This window comes from Nannospalax galili, unplaced genomic scaffold (genome assembly GCF_000622305.1).
Source record: "Nannospalax galili isolate Female #2095 unplaced genomic scaffold, S.galili_v1.0 scaffold280, whole genome shotgun sequence".
Taxonomy (NCBI): domain Eukaryota; kingdom Metazoa; phylum Chordata; class Mammalia; order Rodentia; family Spalacidae; genus Nannospalax; species Nannospalax galili.
Genome location: NW_008347808.1, coordinates 892309 through 913745, shown reverse-complemented (window position 1 = coordinate 913745; position 21437 = coordinate 892309). Strand labels below are relative to the sequence as shown.

Below are 21437 nucleotides of genomic sequence, written 5' to 3'. Positions count from 1 at the left end.
CACATTGTAATTCTAGTACTTGGGAGATGGAAACAAGAGGACCAGGTGTTCCAGGAGTTCGACGGCATCCTCCTCTGCACAGCAAGTTAAAGGTAAAGCTTGGTTACATGAGATCTGTCTCAATAAATCCACACCCTAAAGGAACCAAGTAACTTTCTAACCCTTCAGCAAAACTGTAAACCAGTTGGGCATGGTGGCACACACTTTTAATCACAGAACTTAGGAGCTAGAGGCAGGCAGATTTCGATGAGATCAAAGTCAGCCTGGTCTATATATACAGTGAGTTCCAGGCCAGCTGGGGCTACAGAGACCATGCCTGAAAAAAAAAAACTATAGTAGATCTATAATGCTTTCAAGGAACATGAAAAGTGAGAAGTGAGGCAAGAAAATTTGTACGTTTTTATTTTATTTTTTAATAAAGACAAAATTTTGCTATGTAACTATGTAACTCGGACTGATCCCGAACTCCTTAGGCAGCCCAGGTTGGCCTCAAACTCGTGGCATCTTCCTGCCTCAGCATCCAGAGTGCTGGGATTTCAGGCATGAGTCACCATGCCCAGCTCCTATAAAGCTTTTGGTGTTTGTCCAGAATTCTTCAATCAATCTGCAACCTTCATAATGTAGTTTCACTTGTTTCTTTTCTCAGTAAGAAAAGATACAGCACAGCCACATCAAGATTCAACAAAGAAGTGGCCAAGAATACTTAGACCAGTATTGTTAGATCTAATGAAATGAACCAGTAACTCTGTATTCTGAATTGGCACTCAAGAAGAAATAACCTTCCAGAACCACAGAGAAACAAGATAGCACCTTGGAAAGAAAGCACTGCCAACTTTCTTTCCCCAGCACCCTCTGACATATAGGTGTTCAAATTCTGAAGAATGTTTGAAGGAATGCTCATAAAAATAGAAGGTCCAAGGCTATCATCAGGACTGTCAAGAACATCAGTATTACAAGGGTTCTTACACTGTACCAATTACTGATTATAGGTTCCATGTGACAAACTAGAAGAGACATTAAAAGCCTAGAGAAAAGACTTACCTAATGGCCTCCTTCATTTGGATAACATTTTTGCTGTTGCTTTTCAAACAGTGTATAGTGTACCCCAGGCTGGCCTCAAACACATAATTTAGTGGAAGGTGACCCTGAATTTACGATCCTCCTGCCCCTGTCTCTAAAGTTGTGATTGCAGGCATGTACCAACACTCCCAGACTTTCTGTATCATTTAGAACTGTATTTCCTTCATCCTTTATTCAATTTTTGTTGCCGTGAAACTTTAATGACCACTACTAATTTAAAATAACTCAACTTTACATACTTGTACATTTAACAAACCGTAAGAGAAACTGAGACATGTAGAATTTTGTTCATTCTTCTGCTAAGTATGACTACTTGAGACATTTTGGGGAGGCCAAGTCAGGAAGACTGTCATGAGTTCCAAGCCAACCTGGACCAACAGAAACGCTGGGTCTCAAAAAACAAAAGCAAACCAATAAAAATCTGCATACATTAATTCTGTAAACACATTTAGTCAAGATTTCAAAGTTCAGTCATTGGCAGGTATCTTTACATTCTTAGAATTTCACTTTTAAGGGATAATTAGTTTAAATAACACTAACAATCTTTAAAGACATAAAAGACTGTCTTCTTACACAGGAGAACAAAAATTCTAAGTTCAGTTTTACTTTCTATTTCCCAACACCCACCTTCCAGGTTCGTGTAATCCTGAGCTAACCCTTCAAACTGAGAGTTCCTGTACCACAAATTAGAACCTGGAATTGAAGTTTTTTGTTTTTTGTTTTTTTTTATGTGTATGAGTGTATTGCCTGCATGTTAGTGCATCCATGTCGTACAATGTAGCGGAGGTCAAGAAGAGGGCTTCGGATTCCCCTGGAACTGGAGTTAAGGACGGTCCGTAGCTACCATGTGGGTGCTGGGAATTGAACTTGGGTCCTCTGCAAGAGTAGTCAGTGCTCTTAACCACTGAGCTATCTCTCCAGCCCCGAAAAGTTTTTCAGCTCTATCAAGCATGAAATAAAAGGGATGAACAGCAAATCCAGTCAATTATGAAAAACCATCCCCATCACCTGACCAACAGATAGCCCCAAAGGAGACCACCTTTGTACTGTTTTTTTTCTTTTTGGAGTACAGAAGAATAAGGTAGGGTAGCAGGGAGAAAAGACTGCAAGTTGAGAAAAAGACACATGATAAACTCAGTTCTATCTCTGAAGGATCAGACAGACTCAGTTCTATCTTTAAAGATCAGAGCCATTCTAGTCCAACCCTGATAGTGTTGGTAGTCAGGTCTTCTCCCCTCCAGGGACCCTGAGTTTAGAAATTCCAGTGGGGGTGGGGGCAGACTCCCAGGAATATACAAAGAGGCCTAAGATAGGCTGTTGCCAAGCAACAGAATTAGAACAGAGTTCAGAATAATTGTAGCTGTCATCACATCTCATCCATAGAGAATTAGATTTTGAAGCACAGGGACAGGCTAAATGACCTCTAAATGTTCCTTCCAGTTCCACAATTAGGTAAAGCAGTTGTATAGAATAAGAAACCACAGAAAAGACTACTCTCTTTTTGGTTTATTTTTTGTTTTGTTTCTGTTTTTCTAAACACAGGCTCATTCTGTAAGCCCAGGCTAGTTTCAAACTCATAGCAATCTTCCTGCTTCAGCATCCCAAGTGCTAGGATTACAGGCATGAGCTACCATGCCTGGCAACACTCCTTAAAACAAGCCACATTTACAGGCATTTAAAGAATAATGGGATAGTCGATACAATTCCATAACTGACTCACAGAACAACCTTTCCCTCAAGATTAAGTAAAGATTACTGTGTGTCTTGGAAGGTTCTGAAAAGACCCTCTTGCTTGACTACTCCCTACCTGTATAAGAGATTATAGATAAAGCTAAAGCAAATTCCCAAGATGGTTCCTGTTCTGTTCTCTACTATCTATACTTTTCTTTTATGAAGGGTTCAATCAAAAAAGTAGAGAAAAACCAGACATAGTGACACACATATGTAATCTTAGCACTTTGAAAGGCTGAGAAAGAAGGATTAGGAGTTCAAGGTCGTCCTTGTCTACATATTAAGTTCACATAGAAACTAGGCAACATGAGACTTGTCTCCAAAAACAAACAAACAAAAATTAAAATAAGAGGAGCCAGCAAGATGGCTCAGAGGGTAAAGGTAGTTACCACAGAAATGTGACCACCTGAGTTAGATCCTGAGTACTAGGTGAAGAGAACTGACTCCTGAAAGTTGCCCTCTGATTTCCACACATTCACACATGCAAACACACAAACACAATAATAATAATAAATAAAATAAATTTCTTAAATGTAGAGAGCCATGGTGGCACATGCCTATATTTTCAGAACTCAGGAGGCAGTTGGAGGATTACAGGGAGATCAAGGACAGCCTGGGCTACATAGCAAGACTGTCTTAACACAAACAAAAGCCTGGTGCTATAATTCACATCTGTAACACCAGCACTTGGAAAACACAGGCAAGAAGATTTATATGAGTTCAAAGCCAGCCTACTCTACACAGTGAGGCCCAGGCTAGCCATGGCTACATAACAAAACCCCATCTCAAAAAGAAAAATAACAGAAACAGTGGAGAGAGCTAGAAGCCTCTCACACAAGGTTCATTCCTGATCCCATGCCCCACCCTGAAGTCGACAGGCAGGGCTGGTTCAAGGGTTAGAAGCCTGAGATTCTGCCTCCTATTCACCAAGTACCACTTTAGTGCCACTTCAGTGGCTCAAGCAATGCTAGGAATGGCAGGAAAATAAACAGTCCATACAACCCCTGTTAAAGTTTAGCTGAATGCAGACCCAGAAATTTTCAAATACTTCAAGGAGCTGGGCTCTATGTCTGTTCATATGGAGGGTACCGTGAAATGACCACTTCATTACCCCCTCACTTTCTGATGATCCATAGCTAAAATCCCAGCAAATCAAAGAGGTTTTCCTAAGAATGACCCTCTAAGACCTACATGTAAATGCTAGCCTTGCCAGTGGCTTATTGCATCACTCTTGGTTAGTCCTCCCCATCACCAGTTTCATTTCCCATTCTATTCAATGGGAAAGGTTGACCTTGGTAGTTACATGGTGACACATGCCTTTAATCCCAGTACTTGGGATGTGGAGGCAAGAAAATCAGGAGTTCAAAGCCAGCCTGGGATACATGAGACCCTGTCTTCATAAAACCAAGCAAATAAATAAATATATATATATATATATACATACATACATACATACATACATACATAAATTCTAACAGTAAATCACAAGACATGAAACCAAAAACTCAAGAACATCGTGAAAAGTCAAAATATATTTGGGGGGAATCCAGGGGAGCCCCAAAATTATTTAGGACATGAAAAATGTTGAGAATGGTAGCCAGGCATAGTGGTGCACACTATGAAATGCAGCACCTCAAGCCTATGATCATAGCACTCAGAGGACTGAGGAGGAGTTCAAGCACTCAGAGGACCAGCAGGAGTTCAAGGGCAGCCTGGGCTACATTATGAGTCCCCAGACAGCCAGGGCTACAGTGTGAGACCCAATCTCCAGAAGAGAAGGGGAGGGGAAGGAATGGGAGGGGAGGGGAGGGGAGGGGAGAACAAAAGAAAAGAAAAAAGAAACAGGAGAGAACAGAAGAGAGGAAGAGAAAAGAAGAGGAGAGAACACATGAGGAGAACAGAAGAAAGAAAAGGACAAGAAAAGACAAGACAAGACAAGATCAGACTTAGGAAACTAGCAACCAGAAGCACAGTCCAAGAAGGGCATGCTTCAACAGATGTAATGCAGACTGCCCTGGCTAGGAGAAACTGACTATAAAAGCCAAAATGACCACAGTCAGACTATAGACATGGCTCATGTTGAATGAAGGCAATCAATTGTTACACTGCCATTCTGTATCTTTCATACTTTAGAAATGGTAAGTACACAGTAGAGAAACAGTAAGAGCCAAGTTTGGTGGTGGTTCATATCTACAATCCCAGCACTTGGGAGGCTAAATCAGGACAGCCAAGAGTTTGAGGGCCAGCATGGGCTGCACAGTGAGATTTAGGCCAGCCTGGGCCACACAGTCAGGCCTTGTCTCAAAAAAGTAAAAAATTCAGGTATAGTGGCTCACACCTGTAATCTCAGCACTCTAGAGGCTAAGGTAGGAAGATCGTCAAGAATTCAAGATGAAACTTTACTACATAGTGAGTTCCTGGCTAGTTCAGGTTTCAGAGTGAGAGCTGTCTCAGAAATACACAAACAAACAAAAAACCCAACAATGGAATGTATGTGGTAAGAAGGCAGAAGGGGAGTCTAACTGGGAGAAGGAAGAGAACCTCGAGAGGTGTGGGGGAGAGGGAGACTGGAGTGTAGTGGAGCAGGGGAAGATACAGATATGTGTGTGTGTGTGTGTGTGTGTGTGTGTGTGTGAGACTATACCATGATTCAACCCATTCCTTTGTATGCTGACCTAAAAAAGTAATATTAATGTTCAGCAGGATGGTTTAGCAGGTTAAAAACACTTGCCTCAAAAGTGGCAAAATGAGTTTGATCCCTGATGAAGGCGGAAAGAGAGAACCAATTCTAGAAGTGTCTGCTGACTTCCCCAAAATGCTGTGGCACACGCACCCACACCTACATCATACATACACATACAACATACACATAGAGAGAAATAAAATTTTTAAATCAATAATAAAAAGCAGGAAAGAGTGAGGTGGGGGAACCCAAAGAGAAGCTCATGAAAGATCCTTAAAATACTGTTAGCCAAGTCAGTACACCTTTTTCCCTTTTTTGAAAAACCACTCTCTCTCTTTGTATGAGGAAGGGTTTGAGGGAAAAAGGTGTGAAAAAAATCCTATGTCATACCAAGACAGGTGAGCTGGGAATGTAGCTCTGTCAGTTGGTAGAGTGCATTAGTGCATTGCATAAACTGAGCATGGACGGCACACAGCTGTAATCCCAACACTCCGGAAGTAAAGGCAGGGAGACCAGAAAGTCAAGGTCATCTTCAGTTACATGACCAAATTTAAGGCCTGTGTGGGTTATATAAAGACCATAATACCCTATCTCAAATAAATAAATAAATAAATAAATAAATAAATAGCTTGGTTTCTTAAAGACAGAGTTCTGAAAAGCCAAGAATGACTTGGCAGCTAAACTGGAATACAGCAAGGTGAAAACTAAACATCAGAATGTACACAAAGACCACCTCATATCTCCTCTCCTCTCCTCGCAGGGGCCCTCATCCTTCTCAAGAATCCTACTCCTTATCTCAGCTCTAGAAGGCTCAGGCGCTCCTAGAAAGATCGGTGTGCTAGCAATGTACAGCCTAGGCCACTCCAACAGGCTGCTTCACCTAAGAGACTCAAGCCAAGGTGGTCGTCAGGCTTTCAAGAACGAGGGCCCAAGCAGCCTCTAGGCGTGACTTGCACAAAAGAAAGCAGAGCTCATTAGTCAAGCACACACCCCTCCCCCACCCCTCCCTCCTGGGCATCCGGCCCCCCTAGGCCCCACTCCCAGGAGGCTTTGGCTCTTCAGATCTCCAATCAACCACCACCCTAGATAGGTGTGGCTGCCACAGAAGAGCCCAGACCTCACAGAACAGTCCCAAGGGACTCAGGAGGCATTAAATAGTAAGTCTGATAGAGATGTTGGCCAGTGGAGGAAGGAAAACCCGTCCTCTCTTCCAGTAGGCTGAGTAGGCCTCACCACAGACTTGTGCCTTAGTTAAGTGTTGGCGCTCCTGGGTAAAAGGAAGTAATCCATCTGTAGAGTCCCTCTAAAACTTTCTCACCCACCAGGGGAAAGCAGCTGGAGCTGCGAGGGGCGGTGGGGTGGCTATGGGAAAGGTGGATAGGAGTGCGGGATCCGCCCTGAGCAACTTCCTCCCTCCTCTCGGCTTCTCTGTTACCATAGGGCGCCTCTTGGACAGAGGCAGCCTGGCCCCAGAAGGCGCCAATTCCTTGGCTGGGAAAGTGTTCTTAACTAGTGTCCTCTTCCAGTGCCCACGACCCTTTAAGGGAAGAGGGGATGCCTGCCGGACGCTTCACAGGAGTTTCCACTGTCGCATCCCAGAGGCAGGGAACTGGAACCTAAGAGGCTGGCCGCACCCTGTCCACCCTTGTAGTCTGGACACCCCCTCACCCCCTAGGGCTCACCAGTCTAGGGCCCCACTATCCTCCTCACCTCGGCGAGGACGGAGGGCAGGGCATCCCAGGCGAGCCAGTGGCCCGCCGAGCCCTCGCCCATCAGCGTGGGGCTGCAAGGGTCAAACTAGAACCCCCACCCCTCCAGGGCCCATGGCGTCTGTCCCCTGCACTCACCGTCTTGGGCATGGTGGCGGCAGCGCTGGCGGAGTTGGCAAAGTTCGGCTGGAAACTGTCGGGCTGCACTAAGCTCGCAGTACACCGGGTTCAGACTCGGAGGAGCCGGGTGCTCAGATTGGGTCCCACACTAGCGTCAAAGCGACTGCTCCGCTTCCTGCTAACGGGCCACGACTTCAGAAACCCCACCCAGGAAAGAGCCGCCCCCGTCGCTGCTCGCTCCTTTATGCGGACCGGCTTCCGCGCCACTCCCCGCCCTCGCGCCCGCCTCCCAGCCGGCCGCGGGCCTCGCCCCGCCCAGTCCGGCCCAGCCCTGCCCAGCCACCTCGGCCACGTGGGGGGCCACGCTGAGGCCAGACTTCCCAAGAAGGGCTCCCACCACTCAGATCCAAACCCACCCTGATCCTCTCCCACGTTCTTCAGGGTCGGTAACCCTCCACGTTGCTACCATCCGACTCGGCCCCAATCTGGGCCAGAGCTGGACTGGGGGCCACACCCTGGCAGACGCTTGACTGCGATTTTCCACTGATGGAGAACTCACTGCCTGTTAGAGCTCCCATTCCCTCTCCAGGCAGCCTTTCTTGCCTGTTAGACAGTTCCCCCTGGGCGCATTTGAACTTTTTCTCTGTGACTTCTAGTCACACATCTATCTACTAAGTTCCCTGGACCTACAACAAAACCTCTACTGTCCACAGTAGTTTCTCGGAGTTTTGCTACTTTGGGGAAACTTTCCCTTGACTTAAACTTCATCTCTTCAACACTTCATCCATTCCCTTCTCTAGGACTCTTCAGTCATATTTCCTTCCACCCTTGTTTGGGCCTCATTTTCTTCAGAATTGAGATCCTTTTCCAGGTATATGTCTGGTATTCACTTTTCTTCCTCCAATTCCCAATCTCAGCTCTCCTCAAATCAGTGCTCTGGTACTTTAGCCCTACCCCCAAAACATTCATTTTGTTTATTTCGCTGGCTAGATGGTGACAATTTCTCATAGCCTGAGCTGGTCTTGAATTCACTATGTCACTGAGATTGGCCAAGAAGGCATAAACCTCCTGCCTCTACTTCTCAAGGACTGGGATTACATGTGCTCAACATAGTCACTTTATTTTGACACAGTTTCATGCAGTAGCTGTGGCTGATCTTGAACTTCTGATCCTCTTGTCTCTGCCATCTCAGTGCTGGAATTATAAGCATGTGCCACAACACCAGGCTCTCATTTACTCTTTGATAATGGTGTAATTCTCTCAGGTGGGATCCCCCTCCAGTTCTGGCAACTGTGCAGAAGCACAGTTTGTGTCTTTTGTACTGCAGAGCACCAGATACCTCAGTGATGGAGAGTCAAGCATGGAATAGTGAAAAGGATATTTGAAAGGGGTGGCTAGAACATGTGGCTGGTTTCTAGTCATAGCTTTACCATTAACTAACTCTGTGGCCCCTGCATGGCCTTGGGTAAGTCCCTTCCCCTCTCTGGTCTTGAGGTTCCCCTTCTGTAACAAAGACCAAACTACTGGGCTTCCAAGGTCCTTTCCGATTCAGACATTATAAAAGAATGAAAAAGGAAGTAGCCACCTTAGAACAAAATCATAAAACATTTGTATAAAGTCTTCACTTGCAATCAGGAACCAAACTAGCAGTCCTGTTCCTTCCTTCTCTCCCAACTTAACAGTGTCCACGAGTAAATGTCTCTCCATTTCTGTCACTGATGCCACAATTCGTTGACACATGCTAGGATAAAAAACATCCAGTGCCAATACCATTTCTTTGAGCTGACCATTTGTCCTAAGGAAGTACAGGACCTGTCAGTAAGCCTCAGCAGCAAAGGTAGAAATGGTAACTACCACATTCCTCAATACTGTCGATACTGTCACTTACCCCCCGACCCCAGATGTTTGAAGAACTCATTGATTCCTTCATTCATGTTCACCTAGAGTCCACAGGCTCCTGGCACTAGTACAAGTGCCTAAAATAAAAAGGAGAAGTTGATTGGAGACTTTTCTAGCTTTCTGAAAAGTGGAAATACCCTGTGTGTCATTCCCTATCTCCCATGCCAACACCCCCTTCCTACATGTATGTGCATACCAACAACCTCCCATCTACCCTCAGAAATACACACACAAAGAAAAGTTAGGTAACATATCAAGGAGCTGAGCAAACTAAAAAATGTAAAGGAGGCATAGGAATACAAGCAGAGTGGGAGAAGATGCCAGAGGGTGGAGGACTAAAGAAGATGGGTAGGATTGGACCTAGGGGAAGAGAGATTACAGTAGTACCAGCAAAAAAAAAAGTTTAATGGTTAGAACCAGAGAAGTAGGCTGGGGATGTACCTCAGTTGATAGAGTGCTTGCCTAGCATACACAAACCTCTGGATTATATACCCCTAGTACCACATAAAATGGGGCACAGTGGTACACTCATGTACTCTCGATACTGGGAGGGATAGAGACTGAAAGATCAGAAGATCAAACTCATCCTTGACTGTAAAGTGAGTGTGAGGCCAACCTGAGCTAAAAAAAAAATCATTGAAAGAAAGAGTGGCCCACCTCCCCACTTCACCAGACTGAAGTTGATTAAGATGATGATGGTCAATGTAGTTAAGCAGCTAAACATTACTGAGAGGTTAGAGTTGAAATAGTCCTGCTAGAAAAGACATATCTCAGATGTGGCACTCTCTCATTCTTCACAATGGCCAGGGAAACACACCTTTGTGCTGTACCTCTTTGTATATCACTTCATGCTTATGTGATCAGAACTTCTAATCTAACCCCCCATCTAACCTCCTACTGTGATTATACGTGACTTGAAAATTAGATTGATCTTCCTGAGACCAGATTAATCTCCACAATTACATTTAGATATAGTGAGGCATATGGCAGTGTGTGTGGGGAGAAAGACATGGGAATAAAGTCTAGCCACCCACACACAGGTTAGTTCAACATGGAGGGTATGAAGAGGTTTGGGTTTTTATGAGCTGAATTCAAAATGTTCAAGGACATATAGGCAAATAATAAAACAATAAAGCAAGGTAAGGGACCAGTGTGAGCAGAGGGCAGTGCAGGGACATTCTAGAGCTGAAGTCCAAGATGGCTGGAAGCAACATAATCAAGTGGCAGGAAATAAAAGGTAAATTCAAGGGCTGGAGAGTTGTCTCAGTAAAATGCCTGCATGCAAGCATGAGGACATGAATTTGAATCCCAGCACCCACGTAAAAACCTGGCAGGGAGGTGCATGGGGGTAGGGCAGAGACAGGTGGAGCTCTGAAGCTCAGTGGCCGGCCAGCTTAGCTAATCAGTGAGGTCCATATTCATTCAGAGGCCTATCCCAAAAATACAAGATGGGGTGATTGAGGAAGACATTAGATGTCAATATCTCACCTCCATATGCATATACACACATACATGTCTATGCATACCTGCACACACACATGCAAAAATTAATGCATACATACACCACACATATATACATACATACATACACACAAACACATTCACATAAAAACTCACACAGAAGGGATTTGACCTGGGACCTGGACTTGGTGTCCAGATGGAAAGTCTTGATTATAGAGATTGTTCTGGACCTACAAGAAGTCCTATGCATCAAAGTCAAAAGAAGGGAAAAAAAACCTGTATGTGATTGTATTATGTAAAGCTTACATCAAGCTCAAGAGAAACATGAAATTGGATTTGTAATTGCCTGCACAGGTGTTGTTACTACCCTAAACTCGCTGAATAAAGAAGCTTCTACATTCTAAATGGCATTGCTTCTTCAGAGGAAACTGCATAGGGGAGGCAATGCTAGAAAGGAACTGGGTGGAGAGCAGTCCTGAATCCCAGGAATACTTTGGATGAAGATGTTTCCCACCCAGTCCTTGGGATGGTAGTAGCTGAAATTTCCCCATTCCTAAGAACTTTTTATTACATTTTAATTTGTGTGTGTCTGTCTGTCTGTCTGTCTGTCTGTCTGTCTGTCTCTGGACACTCGTGTGCATTGGAGCACATATGGAGATCATAGGACAACTTGTAGGAGTCAATTCTCTCTACCATGTGGGTCCCAGGAGTTGACCATAAATGGCAAGTGCCTTTGCCTACTGAGCCATTTCACTGTCACCCCCTCCCCCTTTTTCAGACAGATTCTCACAGGGTACACCAGGCTGGCCTCAAACTGACTGCAATCCTTCTACCTCAGACTTCTAAGTGCTGGGATTAGAGATATGAGTCACCACAGCGACACATTTTAAGGGCTGCTTTTCATTTTCATCATTGTTGGAAGTGCTTTTTTACATCTAAGATGTCTTTTGCTTTACTCAGCACATTTGCTCTTGGTGGATACTTGAGGAAGGAATAAACCTGACCTCTGCGGCCTCCTCCTCCTTTCACAGAAAGGAAATGTGCCAGAGAAAAATGAGGATGAATTTCACAGAAAAGAAATGTGCCAGAGACAAATGAGGATGAAGCTAGGCTTGGTGACCCAGAACACATATAAGCCTAGTACCCAAGGTGGACGCAAAAGGATCAAGAGTTCAAGATCAGGCTTTGTTACATAATGAGTTCCAGCCATCCTGGGATACATAACACTCTGTCTCAAAAAGATTCCTAACACTCTGTTAGAAATCAGTACGAGCATTATCTTGAAGCTAGATACTACTACTGAAGAGTATAGTGCAGTCATCCTAACAGAGTTTACCCTGTAACACAATATGGCTGAGAATATGAACAGAAGTAATAGGAAAGTCTTGCTTTTTAACTGTCCTCCAGGCTTCCACTCACTTTTCTTTCTTTTCTCCTCCTCTGTCTCCTCCTCCTCCTCTTCCTCTCTCTGTTTCTCCTTTCTTTTTTCTCTTGTTTTTATTTATTTTTATTTTATGTGTACTCATGTTTTGTGTGCATGCATGTAAGTGTACCATGCGCAGAGCATCAGGTCCCCTGGAAATGGAGTTATGGATGGTTGTTAGCCACCATATGGGTGCTGGGAACTAAATATAGGTCTTCTAATAAAGCAGTCAGTGCTCTTAAACACTGAGCCATCTCTCCAGCCCTTGTTTTTATGTATTTTTAATTATATGTATGCATGTGTGCCTGCATATTGGTATGTGCACACGAGTGCAGGTGCTAGCAGGAGTCATAGCTATTAGATCCTCTGGAGCTGGAGTTATAGGCAGTTCTGAGCCTCCTGATGTCAGTGCTGGGAACTGACCTCAAGTCCTGTGCAAGAGCAGTATGTGCTCTTCCTAACCACTAATCAATTCTCCAGCCCTTCTTATTTTATTATTTTTAGACAAAGTTTCAACAATCCCGAGATGGCCTCAAATTCACCAAACAATTGAGGCTGGCTTTGAATTTTTAGTCCTTCTGGCTTAGCTTCTTAAGTACTGGGGTTGTAGGCATGTACATTCATGCCTACATAGTCTAGAGTTTGAGTGACAGGAGAGAAAATATTACCACTATTTAGGAAGTATTAGTAGTAGGGAAGTCATTCTTTTTTTTCCTTTCTTTCCTTTCTTTTCTTTTTTTTTTTTTTTGATACAGGGTCTCTCTGTAGTCCCAGCTGCCCTGGAACTCACTAGGTAGACCAGGCTGGCCTGGAACTCACAGAGATCCACTTGATTCTGCCTCCCGAGTGCTGGGATTAAAGGCATATACCACCATTCCTAGCTATGGAAGCCATTCTTGAACTCACATCATGTCACACACAAATTTTCAAAGATAGGAATGAGGGCATTCAGAGTCTGAGAAATGAAGTGCCTGATCCAAATCACATGGATTGTTGGTAATGGGACAGGGCTCTGGATATGGGTCCTTTGGGTGTAAAGTCCAATTTCTGTCCACCAGCTCAGTCCCAAGATCTCAGTCCCAAGCTGTGAGCAGACATAGGAAGGAGGTGCCTCTTACGCTTCCTAGCGCCATAGCACCATAATGGGCAGCCTAGAAAGCGGGGGATAGAGAGTAGGTAATGAGTAGCAGCAACAAGGCATCTTGCCAGCACCAAGTGCCTGGGAATATTTATTATTAATCATGCTAATGGACTACAGTGAGAGGGCAGAGTTTCTTCCTGGCTTTTCCTCTAACAAAGTTGTAAGCTCTGCAGAAGCTTCCCCTAGCCAGGCAATAGCAATTCAATTTCAGCAGTGTCTCCTTGGAATATGAAATGAATCCTGCCAACAGGGTCTCCTAGTCTAGTCAGTAGACCAGAGCGTTGCCCCCAAGGACCAGTAGCCAGGCATATGTGACCAGTCTGCAGGCTCTGCATGTGCTCCTTCCGCAAACCATGCATAGTTCATACTCGGCATGCCTAGAAGGATGTGCCCCATCCCTCCTGCATGGCCAGCTAATCTGTTAGGGACTAAGGTCTGTGAGCTGTGCTCACCCGCGTCTTCCCCAGCAGCTTGGTATCTATTAGTGGTTTTGCTGTTAGTGCCGTCTGTTGTGTGCACAGTGTCATCGTGTTTAATTCTCTGCTCAACCCTTTCTGTTGGTCACCAAGCCCTGCTCTTTGTCTGTCTGTCCTTCACAGCTTCGTCCCTCCCATTTTGACCATCGGTACCCTGGGTCTGCCCTTACCAACTGTTTTGAGTTGTGAAAATAGGTGCCACCCTGGTCTTCCTGACTCCAGGCCGCCCTACCCAGGCTTTCCTCCACATTGCCATCCTCTGTGTGGTTACCATGGTGATCTTCAGAAATGGTGGTTTTTAATCTGTCCTCAGAGTTGGCAAATGGCCTGCCCCACAACACACACACACACACACACACACACACACACACACACACACACACACACGCACACATCCCTTCCCAGCTTTCTTTTCTTCCCATAGCTCCCCAGCACAAGCCTTGTCCTTCAGCCAGGCTGCGCTCAGCACATGGTTACGGTATGTTCACTCTTGTGCCTGGTCCTCCTGGGCCTCACCTACATGAAGCCCTCTCCCAGTCTCCGCTCCCTCCTGGTGCTCTTTCCCTCTCCCCAGCTCCTGTAGCAGGATACAGCGCTCATTGGGCTCCCTTCCGCATTCTGCTGTGTCTTGTCAACTTCTACTTTCTCCTTTCTTTCCCTCCATTCCAGGATGGATTGTAACTGCTCCCTGTGTTCCATGCAGAAGAAGCGCAGCACACTTGCTGACATATCCTTGGATCTCAGGACAGATCTCTCAGCTAGGCCCAGAGAGAAGAGAGATCTGTTACATTTATTTCTAGCCCTGCAGGCCCATCAGTATGTATTGTGTCTTTCTTTTCTAAGGGCAAAAGTTGGTGTGGTGGTGGAGGAATAATTGTAAGTATAACTGCATTCTAAGGGCAAAAGTTCCTACTTCATACTTCCTACACTTCTCCCACGCCATATCTAGGGAACAGCTTCTTTTATCTCATTACCCTTCTCTCAACTCATAACAACAACTAAAACCACATGGTATTCCAAGGACATTCATTACAATGCTATAATCATGAAATGAAATAATCAGTCATTTTGATTTCTGTTTGCATTCTTGGTCTAAAAATATGAAATAATCTGAATATCTATTATTGAAGGACTAATTAAATACATTAACCTAATGTCAAACTTGGGCTCAGTGGTGGAGTAGCATCCTAGCATTTGCAAGGTTCTGGATTCAGTGTGAGCATTACAAAAAGAAATGGTGCATCCATTCAATAGGATGCTGTTCAGTCTTTTGAAAACCAAAAACTACCATGAAAAGGAGCATTTGATCTTTTATTAAGTCACAGAACAGTATGAATTATATAATCCAATTTGTGAATTATGCATGCTTATAAGTCTCTAGAAAAAGAGAAAAATGCATGCAAAATGCTGGTAACAGTGGTTATCTCTGGAGAGAGCAGAGGGTTGAAAAAGACAAAGGGGATGGAAAGATGGCTCAGTGGTCAGGAGTGTGTATTGCACTTCCAGAGAACCTAAGTTTGGTTCACAGAACCTACATTGGTTCATTAGGTGGCTTACAACTGCCTGCAGCTCCAGCTCCAGGGGATCCAAACTTTGTTCTGGCCTCTGTGAACACTGCATTCATGTGCACATGCACGTGCACACACACACATAATTTAAATATATATCAAAACAGCTGGGGCATGGTGGTGCACGCCTTTAATCCCAGCACTTGGGAGGCAGAGGCAGGCGGATCTTTGTGAGTTCGAGGCCAGCCTGGTCTATTTTACTACTTACTGTATATGCTTTTGTATTCTTTAATTTTAAAATATTTTATTTAAATATTTTATTTATTATTTTATTTTGTGTGTATGAGTGTATTGCCGCCATGTGTGTAAGTGCACCCGTGTCGTGCAATATCCACGGAGTTCAGAAAAGGATGTTGAATTCCCCTGGAACTGGAGTTACAGAAGGTTGTTAGCTGCCATGTGGGTGCTGGGAATTGAATCCACATTCTCTGCAAGAGCAGTCAGTGCTCTTACCCACTGAGCCATCTCTCCAGCCCATATCTTTGATGTTTTAGTGAGGATAATAAATTTTTATACTGGGGAAAGGTAGAAATGAATCATTCTTTTTTAAGATATATTTTATTTTATTCTTAATTATGTTATGTGTGTCTGTGTGTAAGTTTGTGTGTGTGTGAGTGCCTTCAAAGACAGGAAGAGGGACCCCAAATCTGAAGTTACAGACAGTTGTGAGACACCTAACATGCGTGTTAAGAACTAAACTTGGGTCCTATGTAAGAGCAGTACACACTCTCAACCACTGAACCATTTCTCCAGCTGATAGACTATGGCATTCTTATGAAGCTCTGGATGATCTGGAAATTGCTATTTGGACCAGGCCATTTTCAAACTTAAAGTGAACCTACTGCCTCTGCCGCTGCCTCTGCCTCCAAAGTGCTAGAACTGCATGTGTGCACCACCAAGTACAGTGTAAATTATCTTTAAAATAATGAAAAACCTTCCAGGCATAGTAATTTATGCCTGCAATCCCAGGCAGAGGCAGGAGAATTATAGTCAGTTTGAGTCCAGCCAGGACTGCATACAGAGTTCAAGGCTAGCCTAGTCACATTGTGAGACTTTGCCTTAAAGGAAAAAAAAAATCACAGTTGGGGAGTGGGACTGGAAAATGGATTAGTGGTTAACAGAACTTGCTTCTCTTGAAAAATACCTGGGTTCAGTTCCTGGCACCCACATGGCAGCTCACAACTGCCTGTAACTCAAATTCTAGGGGATCTGATGCCCCCTTCTGACCACTGTGGGCACCAGGGACACATGTGGTACATATACATACATGCAGGTAATCACACATGCACATTAAAAAAATACTTGATAATTTTTTCTAAAAAACCAGCATATAGTTTAGTTGGTAGAGGGCTTGCTTAGCATGGAGGAAACCCTGGGTTTGGTCCCATGCACCACATAAAACTGGATTTAGAGGCACAAGCCTTTAGTTTCATCAGAAGAATAACAAGTTAAAGTCATCCTCAGCTGCATAGTGAGCAGGAGGTCAGCCTGGGCTATGTGTGACCCTGTCTCAATTATAAAATAAAATTAATGATGTAAAACAGTGAAAGAAAGAAGGAAGGAAGGAAAGAAAGGGAGGAAGGAGGATACAAAGATAAAGGAAGTAGCGGAAGAGGAAAACGAAGAGGAAGAAGAAAAAGAAAAGAACCTGGAAGGGACTGATGAAATGGCTCCGTAGGCACAGATGCTTCCCATCAAACCTGACAACCTGGCTTAGATCCCCAAGATTCACATAGTAGAAGAACTGACTCCTGCAGGTTGTCCTCTAAACTTCATAAGTGCACTGTGATAAACACACACACACACACACACACACACACACACACACACACACAAGAAGCTGCTTTTTGCCACAGATGGAGTATTACAAAGTTCCAGCACTGGTCAAATACAGAGACTGTGAGACAGATGCCCATCCCTAACAGACACATCTACAGTGTAACCTCTACACCTAAGTCTCACAGAACATCCCAGAAGAGGGTCTGGAAAGGATGTAAGAGCCAGAGGGACAAGACACCTGATGCCAATTATAGCATTCTAGACATAATAGGGAAGTTACCCCAATAAAATCTCCGCAGTATGGTATTCTAATGAGATCTGTGTAATGACAAAATCAGTTGACATTCCTAGGTGAATGGGGGGAATTTCACTGTATCCCACCTGAAGATGAAAAGCTACAGGCAATCAATGGATGCTGAGGGAGAATCAGCTTTCTCTAGGGACTAGGTACCTATCTAACTCCAAGTGGGTGGTCCTAAACACAAGTATACATGCACACCACTAAATGGACTCAGTGCATTATATACGTATGTATATTTACAAATCTATGTATATGTGACAATATTAATCAAAGAAGAGGACAGAAATTGAGAGGGACTGGAGGAATATGGGAGGAGTTGGAGGGGATTGAGAGGGATGGAAATAATGCAAAGACAATACGCATGTATGAAATTCACAAAAATAAAAAAGAAAAAATTTTAAAAAGTTAAACAGAAAAAAAGGTGAAGGCAGTATCTGGGACTCACATGATGGAAAGAGAGAATTGACTCCTGCAGGTTGTCCTCTGGTTCTGCACATGTGTCCTGCATGTCACATGAATGTATACACACATGCACAAACAAAAATGTTTATAAATAAATGTGGTTTTAAAATGAAAAGAAGGTTGGTGGAATGGCTCAGTGGGTAAAGGTGCTTGATAACAAGCCTAATGACCTGAGTTTGATCTCTGGAAAGGAGAGTGCTGACTCCTGCCAGTTGTCCTCTGACTTCTACACACTACTGTGGCACACTACACCACACCTCCAATACTAAATAAATAAAATATAATGCAATCAAAATTGGAAGGATTCCCTAGGAAAGTACTGAGGTCCTTGTGTGGAAAAAGACTGGATGAACGTCCCCACATTCTGGGAGTCTGAACAAGATATTTTCATATGCTGAGAATCTATTAAACCAGTATGTTAAAAATCCTCAAGTGAAAACAGAGTCACTTTCCAATCATGCCATTCACTCCTAGGTAGAGAGTATAGGTATCAAACCATATTTGACAGAAAAAGTAACTGAGGATCAAACAAGTTCCTTGGCCATGACCACACCACAATGCCTTGAAACCAGGGCACTTTATGTTATTCATATTTATTTCAACCATTCGACAAATTTTAAGTGTATACATACTGTACGCATGTTACCATCTATACTTCTTGGACACAGACACGAGAAGACTTAAGTCTTCACCCTCACAGAGCACACTTCCTGGAAGGAAGTATTTAAAAAAACTTCTGGAAATGTATTTCTTTCTTTTCTCTTTTTTATATATGTTAAACTTATTCTTTGAGAATTTCATAAATGAAAAAGAATGAAATATGATATCAACCCTTCATTTCCTCACTCAAACTTCCCTCATATTATCTCAACACCTCCCACTCCTAACCATGCATTTTTTACAGATTAATTTTATTTTTAATTATATATAGGTGTATCTGTGTGTGAAAATGTGCCCATGTATGTGGGCACCCAAGGAGGCAAGAAGAGGTTACAGGTTCCCTTGGAGCTGGAGTTACACGTGGCCATGAGCCACCTGAGGTGGGTACTCAGAGCAGAATTGTGGTCCTCTGCAACAGTAAGTGCTCTTAACCACTGAGAGGTCACTGTAGATCTCTTTAGATGCCCACCACTCCATTCTTTTATAGGGCACTAAATCCAAATAGTGCTGCCCATATGTCCACGGGTGTGGGGTCATCCACTGGAGCACAGGTAACCTACCAGTGGCCACACCCGCCCTGCAAAGGAGACATATTCTCTTTCCCTGTAGCTATCAACTGCCAGTCACTCCTCAGGGGTGGGGCTTCATGAGGTCCTCCCTCATTCATGCTGGAATTTTGGCTGGCTTGATCTTGTGCAGGTAACCACTGCTGCTGTGGATTCTTGAGTACAACAGCCATGTCATGTTCAGAGCACAGCATTTGACAGAACTCCTCCCCAGTCTCTGGCTCTTATATTTTTTCTGTTTCTTCCTCAATGTTCTCTGAGCCTTGGTGGGGAAGGATAAAGATGACCCATTTAGGGCTGAGCACTCAGTTTCTTCTCCACACTTTGACCAATTATTTATCTCTGCACTGACTGTTGCCCACTGCAAAAAGAAGCTCCTCTGACCAAGATAGATCTTTGAGTAAGAACATAAATATTTATAAGGCAGTTTGAGAACATGACTACTTAGGAAAATTAAACGCAGCTTCTACCCAACACCCGTGATCTCCCCAGCTTTTGGACAGGATAATGAACTAGGCATGAAATTCCCTCCTCTGGAGCAGGCCTCAAATTCAATAAGAAAGCAATTAGTTTTCCCCACTGCAGTTGTGCCACTATTGCACCAGGGGATAAATCTTAATATATTTTTGTTTAATATTTTGAGAATTTCATACAAGCATACAATGTATTTTGATCATATTCTCACCCCACTCCTCTTCCTAACTTCTACCAATCCATCTCTTACTCCCTGCCCCCTCCCAACTTCATGTCTTATTTTTAATTTTTATACATCAGGCAGTTCAATTTGTGCTGCGTATATAATCATGGGTATGGAGATAACCACTGGTGCATGGGTGACCCATGAGGGGCCGTACCCTTAAAGAAAATTATTCCCTTCCCAATCCATCAACTGTCAGTTATATTAAGTAACTTGATCTTGCACAAGTCATGTGCAGGCAATCACAGCTGTTGTAAGTTCATGACTGTAGTGGTCCTGTCTAAGATGGCAGACAAGAAGCCACATTGGAACAGGTAGCTGATTACAGCCTGAGAAGAAAAGAGAATAAGAATATGTGGATGTTCTGGTTATTTTTCTATTGCTGAGATAAAAAACACTGACCAGGGGCTGGAGAGATGCCTCAGTGGTTAAGAACACTGACAATTCTTGCAGAAGATCCAGGTTCGAATTCCAGTACCCACATGGAAGCTAAAAACTGTCCATAACTCCAATTCCAGGGGATCCAACAGCCTCTTCTGTCTTCCACGGGCATTGCACAACACTGGTGCACTTACATGCATACACATAAAATAAAAATAATAAATGCAATAATTTTATTTATTTTTTTGAAGAAGCATTTCACTACAACAGCATTGGTATATTCAATAACAATTTCCTGAGCTAAGATGCATCTCTTTCAAAATTGACTGTAAATTTTTAGGTTTACAGTTGAATTATTACAATTATACAATATTGTACTCAGTATAAACCCTATAAGACATAAAATTAATTGAGGATTTAACCTTTTAAAATGATCTCCATTTCATCATTAAAATACACAGTTTCATACAGAAAAATTCATTTTAATGCAATTGACATTAAGATGTTTGCACATGTGTTTCTAATCTCTATGTCTGATTATTACTAATCACAGTCAATTACTTTCTGAGCTCCTTGGCATCTGAGCATGGATATAAAGTCATCAGGTAGATTTCAATGGCAATGCAGAAGAGGCATTTCACTACAGCTTTAACATATTCAGTAACACACACTCCAGAGCAAGAGTACATCTCTTTCACAAGTGGGTGCAAGATTCTAGGTTCACAGTTGAATGAATACAGTTATACAATATTGAACTCAATATAAGCCCTGTAAGACATAAAATTAAATGAGTTTTCAACCTTTAAAAAGTAAAATTGAATGAGTTTTTGACCCTCAAAAAAGATCTCTATTTCAATCTAAAATATATTGTTCCTTGCAGAAAGACTCATTGTTTTTGCTACTAATGCTGAGATGTTGGCACATGCATCTCTAATCTATGTGTATCTGATTATTACTAGTCATAATCAGTTGCACTTGAATCCTTGGCACCTGTGTGTGTTTATAAAGTCATCAGGTAGATTTCAGTGGTATTGTTTATCACCTCTACTAATCAACATGATGTAAATTTCCATGCTTCCTCCTCAAATATACTACATTTTAAAAATTTTGTTGATTTGTTTTGTATGTGTGTATATCAGACAGAACATCCCAAACCATCTTATTCAACTATATACTCACTTCTGAAATGAAACCCTCCCATAGCCTCCTTCACTCCCACTAGAGCCCTTATACTCTGTTATCCCTGCTACTGTCTGCTGTGTTGTCGGCACCCCCAGCCATTCCCCACTACTTGTCCATC

The 21437-nt window shown here is 43.2% G+C and overlaps 1 protein-coding gene across 1 annotated transcript in view; it reads right to left on the bottom strand.

Moving 5' to 3' along the window:
• Msn (moesin) overlaps nt 1-7543 on the bottom strand; it is a 79829-nt gene extending 72286 nt beyond the window's left edge. Inside the window, exon 1 of the mRNA XM_008844360.3 lies at nt 7342-7543. Coding sequence (XP_008842582.1) covers nt 7342-7353 — 12 coding nt within the window. The 5' untranslated portion in view covers nt 7354-7543. The remainder of the gene's footprint in view (nt 1-7341) is intronic.
• Between the last annotated feature and the right edge of the window lie 13894 nt (nt 7544-21437).